This window comes from Microtus oregoni, unplaced genomic scaffold (assembly GCF_018167655.1).
Source record: "Microtus oregoni isolate MIOR12 unplaced genomic scaffold, Mior012 000043F_ref0000047, whole genome shotgun sequence".
Lineage (NCBI taxonomy): Eukaryota > Metazoa > Chordata > Mammalia > Rodentia > Cricetidae > Microtus > Microtus oregoni.
In genome coordinates this window covers 10,383,908-10,405,154 of record NW_024543210.1, presented here as the reverse complement: position 1 = coordinate 10,405,154, position 21,247 = coordinate 10,383,908, and the positions used below count along the sequence as shown (strand labels likewise).

At 43.1% G+C, this 21,247-nt stretch overlaps 1 protein-coding gene across 1 annotated transcript; it reads left to right on the top strand.

The window, feature by feature from the left end:
* The first annotated feature begins 112 nt into the window (after nucleotides 1-112).
* Ubr7 (ubiquitin protein ligase E3 component n-recognin 7) lies at nucleotides 113-20,200 on the top strand. Its single transcript, XM_041633380.1, has 11 exons — nucleotides 113-307; nucleotides 3,331-3,464; nucleotides 3,895-3,955; nucleotides 5,400-5,495; nucleotides 8,914-8,967; nucleotides 9,391-9,496; nucleotides 11,150-11,358; nucleotides 12,426-12,575; nucleotides 13,103-13,265; nucleotides 15,121-15,182; nucleotides 18,147-20,200. The coding sequence occupies exons 1-11, from the start codon at nucleotides 158-160 to the stop codon at nucleotides 18,237-18,239; spliced, it is 1,278 nt and encodes a 425-aa protein (XP_041489314.1). The 5' UTR covers nucleotides 113-157; the 3' UTR covers nucleotides 18,240-20,200.
* The last annotated feature ends 1,047 nt before the right edge of the window (nucleotides 20,201-21,247 follow it).

The window sequence follows — 21,247 nt, the reverse complement described above, 5'->3', positions numbered from 1 at the left end:
ACTTCCGATTCCCGGGATCCGCCCCGCCCATTTTCTTCCGTCTTCTTCTTTGGGATTGGCTGCCTGGCGCTCAGGCCCCGCCTTCTCACGCCGCCCCTGGCGCTCACTTTTCCCGCCTCCGCCTGGGCTGCGCAGCGAAGCTCCGTGACAGTTGAGGATGGCCGGAGCCGAGAGCCCCGCCGGCTGCCAGGCGGAGCTGGAGCCCGTAGTGTCGCTGGTGGACGTGCTCGAGGAGGACGAGGAGCTGGAGAATGAGGCGTGCGCCGTCCTGGGCGGCAGCGACTCGGAGAAGTGCTCCTACTCGCAGGTGCGCGCGGCCCGGCGGCTCCCGCCGCTCTGCCTGCTTCCCGCCTGCCGCAGCCGGGCCGGCTCCAGGGCGGCCCTCCACCCCGGGCTCCCACACCCCCGACCCTGCTGCCCTTCCACCCTCAGCTTGTTCCCAGTAGGGCTCTCCTTGCGCCCTCCCGGAGGCACTCTGCAGGCTCCGGTCCTCCTCGTTGTCGCCTCTTGGTGGCCTGCTTTCCACGAGCTCATCCTCGTGACCTCTCAAACCAGACCTCCTTCGCCCCACTTCTCCCACTCCTGCAGAGTGTTAATTAGGCGCCAGATGGAGAAAAGCGGCGTTAAAGAAAAGTGGGCCGAATTTGAAAATCTGTCGGTGAGGGTGGGCTGCTCCCTGGCTGCCGTCGAGTTTAACTGCTAAACTCGACGGTTTTTCCGGTTAAGTTCCGTGTGTACGTGCGGTGTCGGAACCAAAACATCAGGTGACTCTGGAAAGCCCAGAGAGAAAAGGATTAGTTTGGCGTTTGTACAGTCTTGTGAACAAGAGTTGGAGGGCCTGTGTTATGTTTAATGACGTATCCCGTACATCTACGTACAAAAGTGGAGAAGGGTGGGTAGGAAGGAACTAGCGGGATGAAAATTGGTGGAAGGAAACAGGCCAACCGTGCCCGTGGGTGGAGTGGAGGACTGGGGAACAAGGAACTTTGGAGTTATTGAGTGGTGTAGACTGAAGTCATAATACTATTTGTCTTCCTTAACCAACTTGGGTTTGGACTGCAAAATTGTTGGTTGTTGAATAATCTTGCATCCCAGAAATAGTCGCAGATGGTTACTGGCATTTAAATCAAAGGATCACCATGAAAACACTCCCACTTCCTTGGAAGAAGGAAAGAAAGGTCCTAAATCTGGATGTAAGCTGTTTATTAATACCATTATCTTCATAAAAATGTGTTAACTAGGGACTGGAGAGATGTCTCAGCTGTTAAGAGTGCTCTTCCAGAGGACCCGGGTTCAATTCCCAGCACCCACATTAGAACAGTCAATTGTCTGTAACTCCAAGATCTGACACCCTTCCACAGACATACATGCAGACAAAACAGCAATGCACATAAAATAAACATAGATTATTTACAAATAAGTAAGTTAAAAATATATATTAGCTAAAAATTTTTATTGTTGGAGATAGGGTATTATGTCGAGCAGACTTGCCCTGAATTCCTGATCCTCCTGCCTTCACTTCCCAAGTACTGCTGGGATTGCAAGTGTGCATCATCATGCCTGGCTTAAGTTTTGTTTGTTTTTTTTTTTTTGTGGGGTTTTTGTTCTGTTTTTTGAGACAGTCAAAATGGGTGGTTCTAACTAGCCTGAGTTCATTATGTAGGCCAGGCTGGCCTTGAACTAGCAGAGATCCACCTTCCTCCCAAGTGCTGGGATTAAGGGCCTAGTCTTAAATTTGTTGTTGTTTTTAACAGTCATATCTCTAGAAATATAGACAGTTTTTAAAATTATTTTACGTGCATTGGTGTGAGGGTCTCAGATCACCTGGAACTGGAGCTACAGACAGTTGTGAGCTGCCGTGTGGGTGCTGGGAATTGAACTCTGGTCCTCCAGAAGAGTAGTCAATGCTCTTAACCATTGAACCATCTCTCCTCTCCAGCCCCTAGACTTGTCGTGCATCGTTCCCCCCTCCCATCCCCCCCAACTAGCTCTTGTAGACCAGGCTGGCCTCGAACTCTTAGAGATCCACCTGCTGGGATTAAATGTGTGCGTCACCACTGCCAGCCCTAGGCATTTTTTTTTAAGATTTATTTTTTAATTATTTGTGTGGGTATATATGCAAGAGTAGGTGCCCTTGAGGCCAGAGGAATCTGATCTCCCTGGAGCTGGAGTTCCAGGGGTTGTGAGCTGCCCAACATGGACCCTAGGAACTCAGTGCTAGCTCTCTGCAAGAGCAGTATGTGCTCTTAATCTCCGAATTGTCTCCCTAACCTCAGGCTGATTCACTGATGTGTCGGGGGAGAGGGCATGTGTACCACAGAACATGTGCAGACATCTGAGAACAACTTTGTGGAATCAGTTGTCTACGCCACCTTTATGTGGGCTCTGCACATGGAATGCTGGCTTCTAGGCCTACACAGCCGGTACCATTCCCCATAGAGCTCCCTCATTGGCCCTGCTGTTTTTGTGTTGAAGTAAAACAGACATCTGTAGAGTTGGACTGGCAAGAGGGCTTTTGCTGCAGAAGCCTGAGGACCTTTGCCCCATCCCCACAAACCACAAAAAGCCAGGCATGTTGAAGTGTGCTTGAAATCCCCTCTCTGGGGGCTGGAGAGATGGCTCAGCGGTTAAGAGCACTGACTGCTCTTCCAGAGGACCCGGGTTCGATTCCCAGCACCCACATGGCAGCTCACAACTGTCTGAAAATGCAGTTCCATGAGATCTGACACCTTCACACCAACGAACATAATAAAGTTAAATAAATAAAAAGTTTTAAAAAAAAAAAAAAAAAAAAAAAAAAAAAAAAGAAATCCCCTCTCTGGAGGGGCATGTGCCCCCTCACCATTTCTAAGTGTTAACTGTTTTTCCTTTAGCTTTTAATTTCTAAATATTTTAAATTTACAGATAATCTGAAAGAATAGTATTATGAATATCTGTAACTTGTATATGTATTGCTTTTAATCACTTGTCTCTATTTTGCCTTTTTTATTCATTACTTGACAATAAGTAGTGGACATCATTATACTATTCTCCTAGATGTTTTCCCATTCAACTCCTGCAGATCAAAATAGTTATGTTTATGGATCGACTATCCTATTTGGTAGAATTATAAGCATCTTCTAAAATTAAAAATGTGATATTACTCTCCGAAACCTGGTTAAAAGTATAAACTTACTCACAGATTTAAACTTTTTGTTGCTATAAAAGAAAAAACTTACATAAAAACAAGCATCAGTATAGGTCTGGAATTTGTAATAGTGCTTTGGTCCTTTGTTGTATGACTACATTTTCCTTTTTTTTTTTTTTTTTTTGTGGGGGCTGATCATTCAGGGCTCAGTGAAGAGACAAGCATTGTATGCCTGCAGTACCTGCACACCAGAGGGAGAAGAACCAGCAGGAATTTGTCTAGCTTGCAGCTACGAATGCCATGGAAGTCATAAACTATTCGAACTATACACAAAAAGGTAAAGCAGTTTTTGCCAAATGCCTTCTAAATGTTTAGATTCTTTTGCAACCACAGTGCCTACTTAATCCTGCTTTTCATTCAGAGTAATTGCATGTTGGTAAGATTTAGTGTGGGAGGGAATGGTTTTTCCATAAGACTTAAATTTTAATTATGGTTACTAGCTCACACTACTTGTCTTTTCCTTTTGTTATTTCATTTGTTTGTGTGTGTGAGAGAGTGATAAAGACATTTGTTTTTTATGTGTAGTGGTGTCCAGAATTACAGTCTTTTGTTGCTTTTGTTGGAAAACTTCAAATAAGATACACAAACATCAGAAAGGCCATCTAGATTCTAGAGACTAGTCAGAAAGGGAAGCTGTGTTTGGTGCTAAGAGAGTAGTTACTTTTAAAGGGAAACTTAAATATATGTTCTTCCTCTTTTCTTAATAGAAATTTTCGTTGTGATTGTGGAAACAGCAAGTTTAAAAATTTGGAATGCAAATTATTTCCTGTAAGTATGCACTGTGAGTACAAATGTACTTGGGACCAGGGGCTGGAGAGATGGCTCAGCGGCTTAGAGCATGACTGCTCTTTCAAGGATCCAGTTCAGTTTCCAGCATCTACAACTACCTGTAACTCCAGCTCCAAGGGATTCACCCGACTCTTCTGGATTATGTAGAAACCTGAATACACACACTCACACACACATAAATAGAAATAATTCTTTTAAGTGCACTTAATGAACTAAGGTTGGTATTTACCAAAGTGTAAGAAAACAAAATATTTATTCTTGAACATTTCACTTTTATTTGTTTGGAAAAACTAAATAGCCCATTGAGAATCTACAGCGTACATTGCAGTTAATATTAAAAGTCTGGGAGGAGATGTTCTTGAAGCTGATTGAGTTTTATTTATTGAGATCATTCATGTACACCGAGGCTTTTAGAGCAAAGCATGTGGCTGGATGAAGAGCTACGGTAAGAATCTGTCTGCAAAGCAAACTAAAGCTTTACTTTCAGAAAAGTTGTAGGAAAATTGCAGATGAAAGAGAAAAAGAAGGAGAATGCCAGTTTTCATTAATAATTGTTAAAACTTCATGTTTTCTCCTTTAGGATTAATTTTTGATAGTTTTTCTCCTTTTTGCCCCCTAATAACCTAAAAGTCTTGTCTTTTATACCTGCATTTAAAGAACTGTCTTGAGGTTTGGAGAGATGGCTCAGCAGTTGAAGGCATGTACTAATCTTCCAAAGAACCTGAGTTCAATTCCCAGCACCCAACTTCGATGGGTTTCAACTGCTTCAGGTCCAAGGGGATGTAACTCCTTTAGCCTCCATGGGCACCTGCACTTGTGCACATACCTGCATGCCCCCACCCTCGCCCTATAATAAAAAGTAATCTTAAAAAAAAAAAAAGGCTGGGCGAAATCTTTAAAAAAAAAAAAAAAGGCTAGGCGATGGTGATACACACCTTTGATCTCGGCACTCAGTAGACAGAGGCAGGTGGATCTCTATGAATTCGAGGCCTGGTCTACAGAGTGAGTTCCAAACTAGCCAGGACTACACAGAGAAACCCTATCAAGGGGAAAAAACCTAAGAAGTGAAGACAAACGTGGCCACCCTGGCCTACATGTAGTCAGTTATAGGACAGAGAACCCTTCTTTCGAAAAACCATTAAAAGAAAATGTCTGTTCATTTGTTATATGAGTATATTAAATAAATAATAAATCTCCCAATTGCTGTGAAGAGGATAGAGAAAATGTGGGGTTTTTTTTTGGTCTCTGTAGCTTGAAAAAAGTATTTCTGTAATAATAAACTTTCCTTTTGACTTGAAAGTTTATGACTAGCTTGTAGAAAGATCTTAATGCAGAGAGAATTATTAAAAATACAATTTTTATAGTGCATGAGATTGTATCTAATATTAGATCATAATATGTACTGAAATGTACTCTCTTTCAGGACAAATCAAAGGTAAATTCTTGCAATAAGTACAATGACAACTTTTTTGGATTATACTGCATTTGTAAGAGACCTTATCCTGATCCTGAAGATGAGGTAAAGAATCAGAAGTTTAAAATGTGGCTCTCAAACTGCTTTCGAACTGAACTGTGGTTTTTGTTGTTACTGTTGTTTTGGATTTTTTTTATTTAAATATCATAGAAATGAAATATTGGAGAGGACTTTCTTGAGGCCAAAACTCCTCTTTCTCTCAAATGCCTCTTCCACACTCAGGTATTTTCTAAGAAATTAGTTTCTTTCCTCTGTGTAAAACAAGTATGTAGTAATGAGCTACGGACCGCCTTCCTGCCGCCCACCTCCCCCCAAAATAATTACACGGAAACTGTATTCTTTTAAACACTGCCTGGCCCATTACATCTAGCCTCTTCTGGCTAACTCTCATATCTTGCTTTAACCCATATCTAATAATCTGTGTAGCACCAGTTTTACCGGGAAAGATTCAGCCTGTCTGACCTGGTGTATACCCTGGAGACCAGCAGCATGGCGTCTGAGCTCACTTCCCTTCTTCTTCCCAGCATTCTGTTCTGTTTACTCCACCCACCTATATTCTAACCTATCAGGCCATGCAGTTTCTTTATTAACCAATGACCTTCCTCCTTCACAAGTAAATATGTAAACAGGCTTCTTTTTAAATTTAAATTGCAGTGTAAGCAAAATCTCAGAATTATTCAGTGCAAAGTGCTTTTTTCACCAGTTTATTGTGGATCAGCTTCCACAGTAAGCAGGATACAAATCCAGCTGGGTGTGGTAACTCTTGCCTTTAGTTTTAGTACTCTGGAGGTAGAGGCTGGAATACAGTCATAAGTTCAAGGTCAGCCTGACCCACATCATGAATCCAGGCCAACCACGGCTACATAGGGAGACCCTTTCTCAAAAAGAAAAGAGGAGGAAATAAATACAAGTCTGCCTTATAGCTGCCATAGTCAGTTAGCCTAGCTTTTGTAGTAGAGCAACACTGTCTAGATTGTCACTATAAAGCCTTCAGTGAACATCTATAGGTTCGTGTGTGTGTGTGTGTGTGTATATATATCACTGTAGGTGTTACATAAAGGCATAGCTGTTGGTGAGTCCAGGGATATTTGTAATTAAAATTAGGATCATGTCTACCGAAAGGATTCAGCCATTGGTAATATTTTGGTAGTATTTTTTCTTGAGACAGGACTTTTTTTTTAATGGTTTTGTTGAGACAGGGTTTCTCTGTAACAGCTCTGGCTGTCTTGGAACTCTCTGTATAGACCAGGTTGGCCTCCCGGGTGCTGGGATTAAAGGCATGCACCACCATTGCCCAGCTAGGACCTTTTTTTTTTTTTTTGGGTGGAAAAAATGTGTAAGGTCCTGAGTTCAATTCCCAGCAAACACATGGTGGCTCACAACCATCTGTAATGAGGTCTGGTGCCCTCTTCTGGCCTGTAGGCATACACACAGACAGAATATTGTATACATAATAAATAAGTAAATATTTAGCCGCGCGATGGTGGCGCACGCCTTTAATCCCAGCACTCGGGAGGCAGAGGCAGGCGGATCTCTGTGAGTTCGAGACCAACCTGGTCTACAGAGCTAGTTCCAGGACAGGCTCCAAAGCTACAGAGAAACCCTGTCTCGAAAAACCAAAAAAAACAAAAAAAAAGGAATAAGTAAATATTTAAAAAAAGAAGAAAAAGAAAAAATGTGTAGTCATGAAGAATTTGATGATGGCATAGTGGTCAAGATTGTTTCTCCTGTCTTTTGAGGGTATTTGGGTTGCCTCAGGAGCCGTGGGGACCCCGGAAGGTGGGTGACTTGCCCATCTTTTTGTGACATTAGACGCCTTTCAACACTGCCTTCTTGGCTTTCAAGGCCTTTGCTTTTTCTTTGGCATTGGGAGGGGTGAGAGATTCCTTCGCTTTCAGAGCCATCTTGGTGCAAAATGAATCTGGGTCTGTCTTATATATGTAGCCCTGTCTGACCTCAAACTTGGCTTCAAGTGCTGGGATCTCCTGACAATTTTTTTTAACATTCTTACCAACCTACATATTATTAATTCTTTACAATCTTTCCATGTTGACCCTTTAATCCCAGTACTCAGGAATTAGAGGCAAGCAAATCCCTGTGAGTTAGAGGCCAGCCTGATCTATATACAGAGTGAGTTCCAGGACAGCCAGAGCTACAAAAGGAAGACTTTATCTCAAAAAAAAAAAAAAATCTGGCTATATTATATGGCAATCGTTTATTATTAGTTCCTTTTAAAGTGTTTTAGCCAAAAATAAATGTTTTACAATTTATCTTATGGGGACTGGAGAGATGGCTCAGAGGTTGAGAGCACTGGCTGCTCTTCCAGAGGTCCTGAGTTCAATTCCCAGCAACCACATGGTGGTTCACAACCATCTATAATGGGATCTGGTGCCCTCTTCTGGCATGAAAGCATGCATGCAGGCGGAACACTGTATATTTACTGTGAGTTTGAGGCCAGCCTGGTCTACAGAGTAAGTTCTAGGACAGCCAAAGTTGCACAAACCCTGTCTTGTGGGAGAAAAAAAATTTTTTTCTTTACAGCTGCTTTGAGTTAGAGGGATATCTGCAATGGTCTCTGCATTGGCTTTCTGTGTCCTTAATGTTTTGTTTGTATATTTCTTTAAAGTTTTATTTATTTATTATGTATACAGTATTCTCCCTGCATGTATGCCTAAAGACCAGAAGAGGGCACCAGATCTCATTGGGAATGGCTGAGCCACCATGTGGGTGCTGGAAATTGAACTCAGGACCTCTGGAAAAGCAGCCAGTGCTCTTAACCACTGAGCCATTTCTCCAGCCCTTTCTTTGTATATTTACTGATCTGCAAAAGTACTTTGTGTATGTAGAGGAATTAACTTCCACCTTTCTGACTTTTTAATCATCTGGGACCATAGTTATTGAACCAAATTACATATAAGGGGAAATTAAAAGCATCTTTAATAAATATCTCTTAAAACTAAGTAATTTCACGGATGGGATAAAATGTTCCTTATAGTACTTTTGAAACAAAAGATTCTCTGTCTCCCAAAAAAGCAATAACTTGAGAGACAGAAGGAAAAACAAAAAACAAATCGCTCTATTGAATATCTTATTTATTTATTTACTTACTTTGGCCCCTTAAGAAAACACCACAGTAAAGGGACAGAAGCATTTTAAGATTTTAACTGCTGGTATGAAAGCCTAAGATAAGGGAAAATCATCCCCCACAGCGTGTGTGTGTGTGTGTGTGTGTGTGTGTGTGTGTGTGAGATTTTCCTAGTGTTGGATAGGAAGGAACTTTAATAACTGCTTGCAGACTGCTTCATGGAGAATGGATTTGTTCTCTTGACTGCTCTCACACAGATGGGTTTCTCACAGAGCTGCTAGAGAATTACTCAACTTTCTAGTTCTGCTGTGGGCCAGATTTTCTTCCATGTCCTAGAATTCAAAACAATCATTAACAAATTTTTTTTTTTTTTGTCAGGTTCCAGATGAGATGATTCAGTGTGTGGTCTGTGAAGACTGGTTCCATGGCAGGGTAAGGAAAACTTTGACCTTGTAAGTTGTGTCCCATGGGACATGATGGACATGCCAGTCACTCTAACACTTGGTGGGTGGGAGGTGAAAGATCAGGAGTTCAAAGCCCTCTGCTATTTGAGACCCTGTCTCAAAAATAAATAAATGGGCTTGGGAAATGGCACATCTTTAATCCTGGTGTGCAGGAGGCAGAGATAGGCAGATTGCTGTGAGTTCAAGACCAGTTTGGTTTATGTAGTACTTCCAAGCCTGCCAGAACTACAAACTGAGACCCTGTCTCAAAAAAATATTCTTCTGTTGTACTTGACATTTCCTTTGATAGAGATATGATCAGTGTACTTTCACAGTGTCCGTTTATAAAACAACAGGCATTCTAGGGGATTCTTGGAGATCACAGGAAACATCTGGTTTTCTATATCCACAGCATCTTGGTGCCATTCCCCCTGAGAGTGGGGATTTTCAAGAGATGGTGTGCCAGGCTTGTATGAAGCGCTGTTCTTTCTTGTGGGCTTATGCTGGCCAGTTGGCAGGTAAGTGTTTTTGTGAGGTTGATGTGACAAAAATTTGTGCTTGTGAAATGTGTGTCTTTGATCAGAATTTTTAGCTGCTTTTTTAAACTGGACTTTAGGGAGGTATAGGAAATATCCAGCTATGTTCCTTTTCCACACTTTGCTTTTGGACTGGGTGAGAGCCTACCAGGATTAAATGTGAACCTGAATGCCGGGATGCAGAATATTGATAACAACCAGTTAGAGAAAGTGCGGGAGGTAGTATTTGCATGGAGTCTTGAAGGGTAAATAGAGTTAAAGTAAGCAGTTAAACGTAAGACATGTTTTGAAGGGGTTAGCATCATAATTCTTGGGTTATAACAGATGCCTTAGACCTGACAATAATAGATAAATGTTACAGTCAAGGTCTGTGCCAGAAGTGAAGGCTGTGTAACAGCCCTTGCTGTCCTAGCCCTACCTATCCTGGAACTACCTGCCTCTGCCTTCCGAGTCCTGGGATTAATGACATGCACCACCACCTCCTGGCCCTAATCACCTTCTAGAGGCCCTATCTTTTAATACTACTGCACTGGTTGACTTTTAGCATATGGATTTTGTGAAGTATATGTATCCCCACCTGTAGCAAATGGCAAAACAGCATATTATGTGGGTTACACACCAAGAAATGGAATAGAAGCAAAAGCCATCAGGGTGGGGGTCGTCAGTGTGATACATAACACATTTTACTGGTGTGCCATCTAAATTTCTAGTCCTCACCTTCAAGGATTTTGATCATAGAAGCTATAAGCAGCATAGCTGTGCCTGTGCTCTCTTCCTACACTGGCTGTCACAGCTCTTTCTGTTCTTTCTCCTTCAGGATATAGCTCAGTTCCTGCAGACACTAGAGCTATAGGTTTTGCCCATTGGGATTTCTTTCTTGCTTTTGATTGTTGTTAGTTTTGCAAATCCAGACCCTCACACATGCTAGGTAAGATCTGTCCTCTGGCCGATCCCCAGCCCTGTCTGTTTTTTCAGGGTAGGGTCTCTGTCACCAAGGCTGACCTCAAACTCTCTGTCTTCATGTTTTCTTTCTTTCTTTCTTTCTTTCTTTTTTTTTTTTGGTTTTTCGAGACAGGGGTTTCTCTGTGGTTTTGAAGCCTGTCCTGGAACTAGCTCTTGTAGACCAGGCTGGTCTCGAACTCACAGAGATCCGCCTGCCTCTGCCTCCTAAGTGCTGGGATTAAAGGTGTGCGCAACCACCGCCTGGCTTTCATGTTTTCTTAGTTTTCCTCTTCCCTATCGGATGCTTTAACCTAGATTGCAAGCCCATTACCCACCATTAGCTCCTTTACCATCTCTCTAGACCCATCCTTTCTGACTCCCTCTTCCCAATTAAACACTTTCGTTTTCCAGAGCTGTCTTTTCTTGTTTTTAGTAAAATCCCTTCTTACTGTCTTGTTTCTTTAGTTAGTCCATCTATAGTGTATTCCTTAAAGTTCTTATGTAGTGACTAGTATTTTTTAATGAACCATTGATTTGGATGAGGCAGGCATAATGTTAAAAAGTAGTGCTAATTCCCTGGTTATTACGGAGACTCGGGCTGTCTTTTTTTCTAGTCCAGATATTTTAGCAGAATGTGATTTCTTGATCTGAGAGGCCAACAGCTGTGCTGTGTTTGTTTTGTTGGACCTACAGTCACCAGAGTGTCTGCTGAAGATGACGGACTGTTGCTGAATGTTGATGGCGTGGGTGGTCAGGAGGTTATCAAGTCTGAAAATGGAAGTCACCAAGATAACACCCAAAAAGAGGATGTTTCAGAGCATGGAAAGGATGCTGGCAAGGAAGTTAAAGCTGAACAGAATAATGAGCCATGTACCAGCTCTAGTTCTGAGTCTGACTGCCAGGTAGTGTATGGAATTCAAGCCACATTCAAAGTGAAACTAAGGGCCAGGGTGGTAGCATGATCAGCAGAGTGACGGCCCTGAGTTTGATTCTCAGGGATGACAAGAGAAGGGTAGAGGTGGCTCAATTGGAGAGTTGATTGCATATAACCGTGAGGACTTTAGATCTCTAGTACCACATAACGCCTTTAAACCCAACACTTGGGAGGCAGAGGCTGGTGGATCTCTGTGAGTTTGAGGTCAGCCTTGTCTACAGAGTGGGTTCCAGGACAGGCTCCAAAGCTACAGAGAAACCCTGGCTCCAAAAACAAAAAACAGCCACACTGGGCATGATGGCACACATCTTTGATCCTAGCACTTAGGAGACAGAGGCAGGAAGATCTCTGTGAGTTTGAAGCTGGCCTCGTCTACATAGCTAGTTCTACATTAACCCAAGCTGTATAGTGATACCCTTTCTCAAAGGACAGCAAAGCCTGGTACAGAATGCACCTGAATCCCAGTGCTGGGAAGCTGGAGATGAGATGATCCCTGGAGTCAACTGACAGGCATTCTAGCCAATCAGTGAGAGACCCTATTTCAAAAACTAAAAAATGGAGAAGTTGATTGAGGAAGACACTTGAATGTGCATGGCCTTCCTTATGCATGCAAAAACACACAGCTGGTTAAAAGTGATGGCTGCTGTTCCAGAAGACCTGGGTTTCAACTTCCAGAGCTCACATATTGCTTACAGTTGTCTGCAAATCCAGTCCCATGGAATAATCAGATGTCCTTTTCTAGCTTCCATGGGTACCAGGCATGCACAAGTACACAGACACACATGCAGGCAAACACTTATACACATGCAAATAAAAATTTTTTTCAAACTTAAAAATACAAAAACTCAGCTGGGCGATGATAGTGCACACATTTAATCCCAGCACTCAGGAAGCAGAGACAGGCAGATCTCTGAGTTTGAGACCAGCCTGGTCTACAAGAGCTTGTTCAGGACAGCTAGGGCTGTTACACAGAGAAACCCTGTCTCAAAAAACAAAATACAAAAATTCACACTCCAGAACTTAATTTTATTTCAGACCGTTCTTAAGAATGAAAAAACCAAAACTGAGCTGCAGTCTGGCTGCAGACTTCAGGAGCTTCAAGCCAGTCAGTTTGTGAAGAAGGATGTTGCTACCTATTGGCCCTTGAACTGGCGCAGCAGGCTGTGCACCTGCCAAGATTGTATGGTGAGTGTCTGGTTCCACTTGGTTTCTCAGATTATGCACCACACAGTATATTCATGGATTTATAGAGGAGTCCAGGGACGCCGAATTTCCTATGGACCAAATATATAAAGCCACACTTGTAGAACAAGTTCTTCTACAAGAAGAACTCTACAGGAAAATCGGAATTATGTGATACTTTCTACCTAGTGTTAGTAGATAACACCAATTCTGTGACTGGAGAGGGGGCAAGAGTGCTTACTGCTCTCTCAGAGGACCCGGGTTCAGTTCTCATCTCCCTCATGGTGGCTCATTCAAACTGCATAGACCAAATCTCTTGTGGAAGTTGGAAGATTTCTGAAAAAGATCCGGGCCTAAAGTATAAATTTGTCAGGCAACTTCAAAACTCACAATTTTCTAGGTGTGAATTCAAAAAGAATAAAATCGTTATTCTCCTGAAACTGACTTTCTGAAAATGATGTTCTAATAGGGAAACTGATTTTCTTTCTTTTTCTTTCTTTCTTTCTTTTTTTTTTTTTTTTTTTTTTAAGAAAATGTATGGAGAACTAGATGTCCTGTTCCTGACAGATGAGTATGATACAGTTTTGGCTTATGAGAACAAAGGCAAGAGTGAGCAAGCCACCGAGAGACGGGACCCTTTAATGGACACCCTGAGCAGCATGAACAGAGTCCAGCAAGTGGAGCTCATCTGTGGTGAGTACGTTTATAGTGTCCTTCACTGAGCAGGAGAATGTCTAAGGTAGTAGACATCTGCTCTAACTGTGCATCAACAATAGTAGTCTGCTGCTATCACCAACGGCTCACTAGCATGTCGTGCTAGAATAATGCTTAAGATCACAGGTAATGCGGTGCGGATGTGTGTGTTCATGCGGGTCTGTGAAATGAAGACTCAGAGATACTCTGTGCTTCAGGGGACTCAGTCTCTGTAAATTGAAGCACTTTTCCCTTCGCCTCTTTGCATTTTTATTTTTTGCTATATTTATACTTATCAAGCAGATTTCCATATGCTTAAAACAATCTGAATGAAGTTTCCGAAAATAAAATGCCAGGTGCAGATAACTGATTCATGAGATTTCCTCTTAAACCAAGGGTTTTTGAGACGTGGTTTCTCTGTAGCTTTTGGCTGGCCTGCCTTTGCCTCCTGAGTGCTGGGATTAAAGGCTTGCGCCACCATCGCTGGGCTCTAAAGAAAATTTTGAATATGCTTTGTATCTATGGGAAACTCTCAGACAAGATTCACAAAAGGTATCTGTAACACAAAGGATGGATTAGGGACTGAGTAAAAACTTGAGAGCTAGGCCAGATATGGCCCAGTGGGGTGTCATGGCTAGTGGAGGTTGCTTGCTATCCCTCTGACATTATGCCAAAGGGTTGCCAAAGGTTGTGAGGTTGTGGTGGTACACCTTTAATCCCAGCATTTGGGGGGGGGGGAGATAAAGCAGGAGGGTCTCTGAGTTTGAGGCCAGCCTGGTCTACACAGTGAGCTCCAGGATAGCCAGGGCTATGTAGAGACTGTCTCAAAAAAGAGAGAAAAGAACAAACTGCAGCATGTATTATTTTAATTAAGGGTAGATACCTGAATACTGAATAATAGGAGAGTGTTTCATCCTTTCAAAGTAGTTTTCATTGAGCATTGTATCTGACCTTGGGAAGCACGACAGCTTTTTGAGAGGTCTCTCAGGGTTGCTTGAATGGTTCACAGGAAGCTGCTAGAAGGGGAGAAGATACCCCTAAGTCCAGCAGCTCTGGTGAGGTCAGTGTTTCAGTCTCAGCCACTTTCCACTTGAGTCCATGACCTTGGGTCCTTTTTATAACATCCATCATTTCTCTTTTGTGATCAGTTAATTTTTTTGCCTTTATTAGACTAAAGACTGTTGAGTTTTCTTAGTAGACAAACATTAGGCTTCATTATGATATTTTCATATGCATGTATCACTGTTCTTTGGGTGTATTTATGTGTGTGTGTGTGAGCAAGAGAGAGACAGAGAGGATAGAGACCTTGAGACCCTGACTAAAAGGTTTTCAGTGATAGGGGTGTTGAAGAAATTCTTCAGCTGTGCAAATCTACGGAATCTATGCAAATTTCAGTGAGGCGTGGTTTAAACCTGTCTGGTGGGCCCAAGGTTACTTAAGGGCCTAGATTGCTGAGAAACAGGAAGCCCCACCGAAGTCTTTATGGAGAGAGGCTAATTCTGGTTGTGTTTGTTGTTTGGTTTTTCAAGGCAGGGTTTCTCTGTACAACAGCCCTGCTTGTCCTGGAACTAAATCTGTAGACCAGGCTGGCCTCAAACTCACAGAGATCCATTTGTCTCTGCCTCCGGAATGCTGGGACTAAAGGTGTGCGCAACCACCACCTGTGTTTGTTTTTGTTAAATGTAAAGACCCAGATAGCAAAATGAAGGAAGGCCAGAGTTAAGTGGGAAACAAGTTTCTCTGGGTTTTAATTAAAAACATTGGTGTAGACTGTTAATGAACTTGGCCTATCAATGGCAGGTGTTTTGTTTTAAAAGTGTAAGGCCTGTCTGAACTTCTTGTTGTTTTGATTTAGAGTACAATGACTTGAAGACTGAACTTAAAGACTATCTGAAGAGATTTGCTGATGAAGGCACGGTATGTAAGAGCCTTAATCATAGATAGCTTTGTTATTTTAGAACAAACAGCTCATTTTCTTTAATGTTAAATTGTGCAGCCAGGCAGTGGTGCAGAGGCAAGTGGATCTCTGAGTTGCAGGACAACCAGGGCTACACAGGGAAACCCTGTCTCGAAAAGCAAAAAAAAAAAAAAAAAAAAAAGGGCAACCGAAATTGAGTGCTGGGATTTTTTTTTTTTTAACTTTTTTGTTTGTATTTTGAAAAGGGTTTTTCAGTATAGCTTTATCTCGCTTCAGATTCTCCAACTGTCTGTACCAGTCTCCCTAATGCTGGAATCACAAGGATGAAGCCCTTGGGGTGCACTGCTGCTGTATTGCTGGATTCAGCCCTGGTTTGGGGCTGTGATACTGCTTCTGTAAAACAAGTTGTGATGTCAGGCGCTAAAAGTCTTATCCCAAATGATTCAGGTTTTGTTGCTGAGACAGTCTTAGTCCGTAGTGGTGATTAGCCTGGAACTCTCTGGGAAGATCAGGCTGACCTTGAACTCACAGAGATCCACTTTTCTTGGCCTCAGTGCTCAGCTCCATTTTGTTGGTTTTTAGAGGTAACCCTGCTTGTCCACATCCCGTGGGTTACAGTGTTTTCTTTCTTTGCCGCAGTCTCTACTTGAGCTTCTTTCTGCTAGAACTAAACTGTCTCATGGGTCCATTGGGGCCTTAGCCTCCTGTGTAACCTGTGCATTCTCCAGATTCTCACAACCTCACCCTGGTGTAGTTTGTGGTTGCCGTGTTCTTTACTAATTTTATCATGCGGCTTTAAAAATCATATTAGGGGCTAGAGAAATGGCTCAGAGGTTAAGAGCACTGGCTGCTCTTCCACAAGTCCTAAGTTCAATTCCCAGCAACTACATGGTGGCTCACAAACACCTGTAATGAGATCTGGTGCCCTCTTCTGGCCTGCAGGCTTACATTCAGGCAGAACACGGTATATATAATAAATAATAAATCTTAAAATAAAATCTATATAAAAATCATATTAGAGGGACTGTGAAGACTGCTTAGCAGGTAAGAACTTGTGCTTTGCAGCTCTCATGGACCTGAGCTAAGACCCAAAACTTAGTGAAAAGCTGGCATGATTGCACACACCTGTAACCCAGTGCTGACAAGCAGAGCAGGAAGGACTGCAGTACTAGAGGATAGATAGTATTTTCTTTTTTCTTTTTTTTTTTTTTTAGGTTGTTTCTAGTGTAGTCCTAGCTGTCCTGGAACTTGCTCCGTAGATTAGGCTGGCTTTGAACTCAAAGATCCACCTGCCTCTGCCTCCCAAGTGCTGTGATCAGAGGCATACGCCATCACTGCCTGAACATAATATTCTCTTTCACAGATTGCTGTCACTGTTTGTAACCCTAGATTAGGACAGATCCTTCTCATATGTGTTGGAGCACTCTCTTCTGTCCCTCAGCTTCTTTGCCCCACCATCCATCCTTCTACCAAGAAGCATATGTGTTACTTTGTATTTAAAAATAGATTAAGAAAACACGGTCTTGTGATGACTGCAGTAGACTCAGAGCTGGGTTGTCCCAGTTTATCTTATTTTGATCCGTGTTTTTCCTTGGTCTTATTTTTTATTTTGTTAGCGTTACAGACATCTTTGTATTTGATGCTTTAAATCCATTGCCCATTACTTAAAGTAGTGCCTCCAGAACATGACTTGGGTTTTGAGGATTTTTTTTATCAACCATTTTTTCTGTTGATACAGCAATAGCAATCATCTTTAATTTTAGACTCAAGATACACAAGTTTTCCTCTCTCCCTCCCTTTCTTTTTTAAAGATATCAGTGCAGAAGAAAGCACAAATCCAAGCTAGGCACAGTGGTACAACACCTTTATTCCCAGCATTTGGGAGGCAGAAGCAGGGCATCTATTTGTGTTCTGAGCCACCCAGGGTTACATAGTGAGACCCGGCATCAAATAAAACAAGAAAGCACAAACCTAGAGTTGAGCAGACCTGAAGGAAAGCTGTGCTGACGAGCACATGCAGTGATGACCTTAGGTCTCAGGTCAGGTGTGCCAGGGCTGTGTCATGGCTCAGCTGATTATTATTAAGAATGTACCAGGAGGGGGCTGGAGAGATGGCTCAGAGGTTAAGAGCATTGCCTGTTCTTCTAAAGGTCCTGAGTTCAATTCCCAGCAACCACATGGTGGTTCACAACCATCTGTAATGAGGTTTGGTGCCCTCTTCTGGCCTGCAGGTATACACACAGACAGAATATTGTATACATAATAAATAAATAATTTAAAAAAAAAAGAATGTACCAGGAGATTCATAGACTATAGGTCAGCTGATCGTCAAGTTGCCCTGTTAGGTGGGTGCTGCTTTTATTATTTTACATGTGGAGATGCTGGGGTAGGTAATGCAAGCTGAGTTCTGAGTCATTCTGTTCTGCTGCCTAGGTGTGTGACTGAATGGTCATCCATGGCCTCAGTGCGCATGTCTGTAAACAGATGCTGCTGTCTGCTCACTATGTCAGATGCTGCTTCTGACCCATGTGGTTCGACTGGGGATTTGTCCCACTGCTGTGCAAGGAAAGCAGTGGACACAGTAATGACTACTTCAAGTTGTAAGTCTGTCACTCTTGTCTGTGACAGCCTGTGAGATCACTGCATAGCATACTGTGTTTTCTGCTCTGACACTTGCTAGCTTAGGTGTGGATAACATGGTTCCCAATGGCAGTGAGCTTATCCACAAGTAATCCTCTGCAATTCTCTTTTCTTTTGTTTTTGTAGTTTTTGAAACTGGGTTTCATTATGTAGCCCAGGCTGGCCTTGAATTTGTGACTTTCTTCCTGCACTAGGATTGCAGACTGTGACCAGGCTGCTGGCTCTGGAATTAGCCAGTGGGTTATTTGGCTTGTTTGTGAGTGCTCTGACCTTTTGTCGCTGCTGCAGACAAAACCTCTCAAACCTTGGCTTTTCATCAACAGGTTGTTAAGAGAGAGGACATTCAACAGTTCTTTGAAGAATTTCAGTCTAAAAAGAGGAGGAGAGTGGACGGGCTGCAGTATTACTGCAGCTAGAGGGAGTGCGTGCTTCCTCACTCAGATCCTGGAAATGCCCCTGCTCTGGAGTAAAGAGACCTGTGTCACACTTGGTCCCCTTCCCGTCTTCCTGTGGCCTCAAGCTCCCTTCTCCTTAACAGTAGCCACAGTGTCTCAACAAGCGTCCTCGATGACTCAGCTAAACGCACCCCATTCCACAGACTTCAGCCTTCCTATCCGGGATACCCAGGGTTTTTGCTTATGTTTTAAGAAGTTTGATTTGATCTTGGGAAAGCAAATTGGTTTCTTTTTTAGCAATTTTTTCTATGACTCCCAAATAAGTGTCAACAGAGCTGTTGCCTTCTGGGTCCTCTCTCTCTTGCAGGTTCTCTTCCTGTTAGCCTGAACTTGCTTGGGGGGACCATCCCCTCTGCCCCCATGATCACGGTGCCTTGGGTCCCAGCTTCCTCAAGCCTGTTCTGCTTCCTGAGGTTTGGTTGGGGGCTTGAAGGGATTTGGGAACTTTCTCTGGATCAGCCTTGAGAGCACTAGGGCTGCTGTGGTGTGTCTGCCATAGGCAGGGAGGTTTACTCGCCGTGAGACTGAGGAAGCAAGCCTTTGTTCTGAATGTCGCTGAGGGATTTAGAGTCAAGTTTCACCAGCGTTCTTTTGGCTCAGACATCAGCGTTAGTACTGGAATGCTGAAGGGCTTACAGGGAATCCACCCTTATCTGAGTCCCTTTGCTGCTGCCTAAAATGACCAGATCCCACCCCGTGACATGTGGGTGCTTTACCGAGTCCTCTGCTTTCTTACATTATCAGGGATATGCAGAAGCATATATTAAAAAATGGACCTATTTTGATACTGTTCTGTGTTAAGTTATTTTTCCCCTTGAATCTGTGCTGAAGGCGAAGACACTGACTGACCTTAGTGTTGGTGAGTGGGGCAGTGACACTGTCCTGGAAAAGAGACTGAAGAAGATTCCAGACAAAGCCCTCAGCTGCACACATGTCGAGTTTTTGTATGGAAACAATGTGCACAGCTACTTCCCTCCTGAATGAAGTCTGAAAATCCTCGCATAGATCGTTGTATAAAACTCTGTGTTTGGGGGAAGTCTTTCAGGTGCTGTGAAATCTTTTCATAGTCTATGTGAAAGACATCTTTTGATCTGCAAAGCCCTAAGTTCCCCCCCCCCACACACACACCTGAGAGGAACAAGGTCTTCCATAGCACACTGTGAGGTACATTAAAGGCATTTTGGGTCACATAGTAGTATGGATATTTTTGTGTGTGTGCAGCAGTTGTATGCATGAATGCTCGCTAATTCCTGGACAAGATGAAGGGGCCTACAAATAAGGCCTCAGGAAATGGCATGGCCCCTGTGCTGTAGCCTGCAGCCCCCTAGTGACAGGTCCTGTGAAGCTTGTTGTGCAGAGCTGGAAGGTTCCTGGCTGCAGGCAATGCCTGTGTGCACTGAGCTAGCCTCCTAGAGAGGGCTCAGTTAAAAACCTCAGGTGCCTACAGCCTGGGGATCTTCTAAGTTTGAGGATATTTTGAACTTGAGAGTTGCACTTTCCATGTTCCATCATGTCCTCAAAATTTGTATCTTCCCAGATGTCCGATTTACTACCAAAAAATTGCTGTCTGCCTGTGGCAGGTCAGAACCATGGCTCGGCAGCAGTATCAGTGAGCAGCAGCAGTTCAGACGCCCAGTGCTAAGGGCTTGTCTAGGAAAGGCTCCACTTAACCAGAAAACCTCTTTTTGTACCTGTTCACAACTAGTTTCTTACTGACTTGGCCTGTCTCTTCTCATAGAGATGGCTTGGGCTAATATGTGGCAGTTGATATTAATGCATGTTTTATGCAAAACAAAAATGTGATACTAGTTACTTTTAAGGAATTCTGGCATTGTATGTACATTTTTGTAGAAATTACTACTGGACTTAACATATTTCAATCAGGTTTCTGTAAAGTCCAAATTAAACCAATTTAAAAATTATTGATTTTCTGATTGTTCTTGATCTTGTTTTATTTTTGTTTTGTTTGATTTTGACTCTTTCTGGTCCTGTTTAAATCTACCTGGCCTCCATCTGCTGGTGGTAAGAAACTGAGCCCAAGTGTCCGTTCACAGCTTTCCTACCCTGGCCCTGGTTCAAAGCTGGAGGCAGTTCATTCTGTGTCTGCTAGTCTATAAAATTGGTCCTGGGTCTGGGAGACCTGCTTAGAGGGGTCAAGAGAGTTTGCTGCCCAAGTATGATCCAAGTTCAAATCCCCAAATCTAAGAATGGTTGTACTCACATGTCTGTAGCACAGCAGTGGTGGGAAGGAGGATTGCTGGGGCTGCTAGCATAGGTCCAAGTTCAGTGATGGGCCTGCCAAAGAGAAAGACAGGGAGAGTGATGTGCCCCATGGCAAGTTAAGTGAGCTGCTTCTGTAGCTAAAACCCTGAAGAAAGCGTCCTTGGTGCCAGGAAAACTGGTTCTTGTCCCTTAGAGGACCCTGGTGGTGCAGAAGGGGCAAGTCAAAGAAGTGGTCTAGCAGGCCTATGGAAGGCCAGTGCTGTCTGGGAACCACCCTGGAAGAATTCCCGGGAGCCAGTGGGGTGGTCATGGTCATGTCACCTTGAAGCTGAGACTGTTGATGGCCCGTTTTCACCAGAAAGCAGCATAGCAGCCCCGGGCACTGTAATAGCTGCCACGCGGCAGCTTTCAGTTCAGTTCCAGCTTGATTTCTGCTTCTAACCAAAACGTGAGGGGACACTCCCTTGGTTTAGAAGATGAACTTTTTTTAAAAAAATAATTTATTTAACTTTATTTCATGCGCATTGGTGTAAAGGTGTCAGATTCTCTGGGACTGGAGTTACAGACAGCTGTGAGCTGCCATGTGGATGCTGGGAATTGAACTCGGATCCTCTGAAAGAGGAGCCAGTGCTCTTAACCTCTGAGCTATCTCTCCAGCTGCTAGAAGATGAACTTAGACTGACATAAAAGATTTGATTCTTTTCCAACATCTAACCCAGGGAAGTTTTTCTAAACCTCGTAGAAAG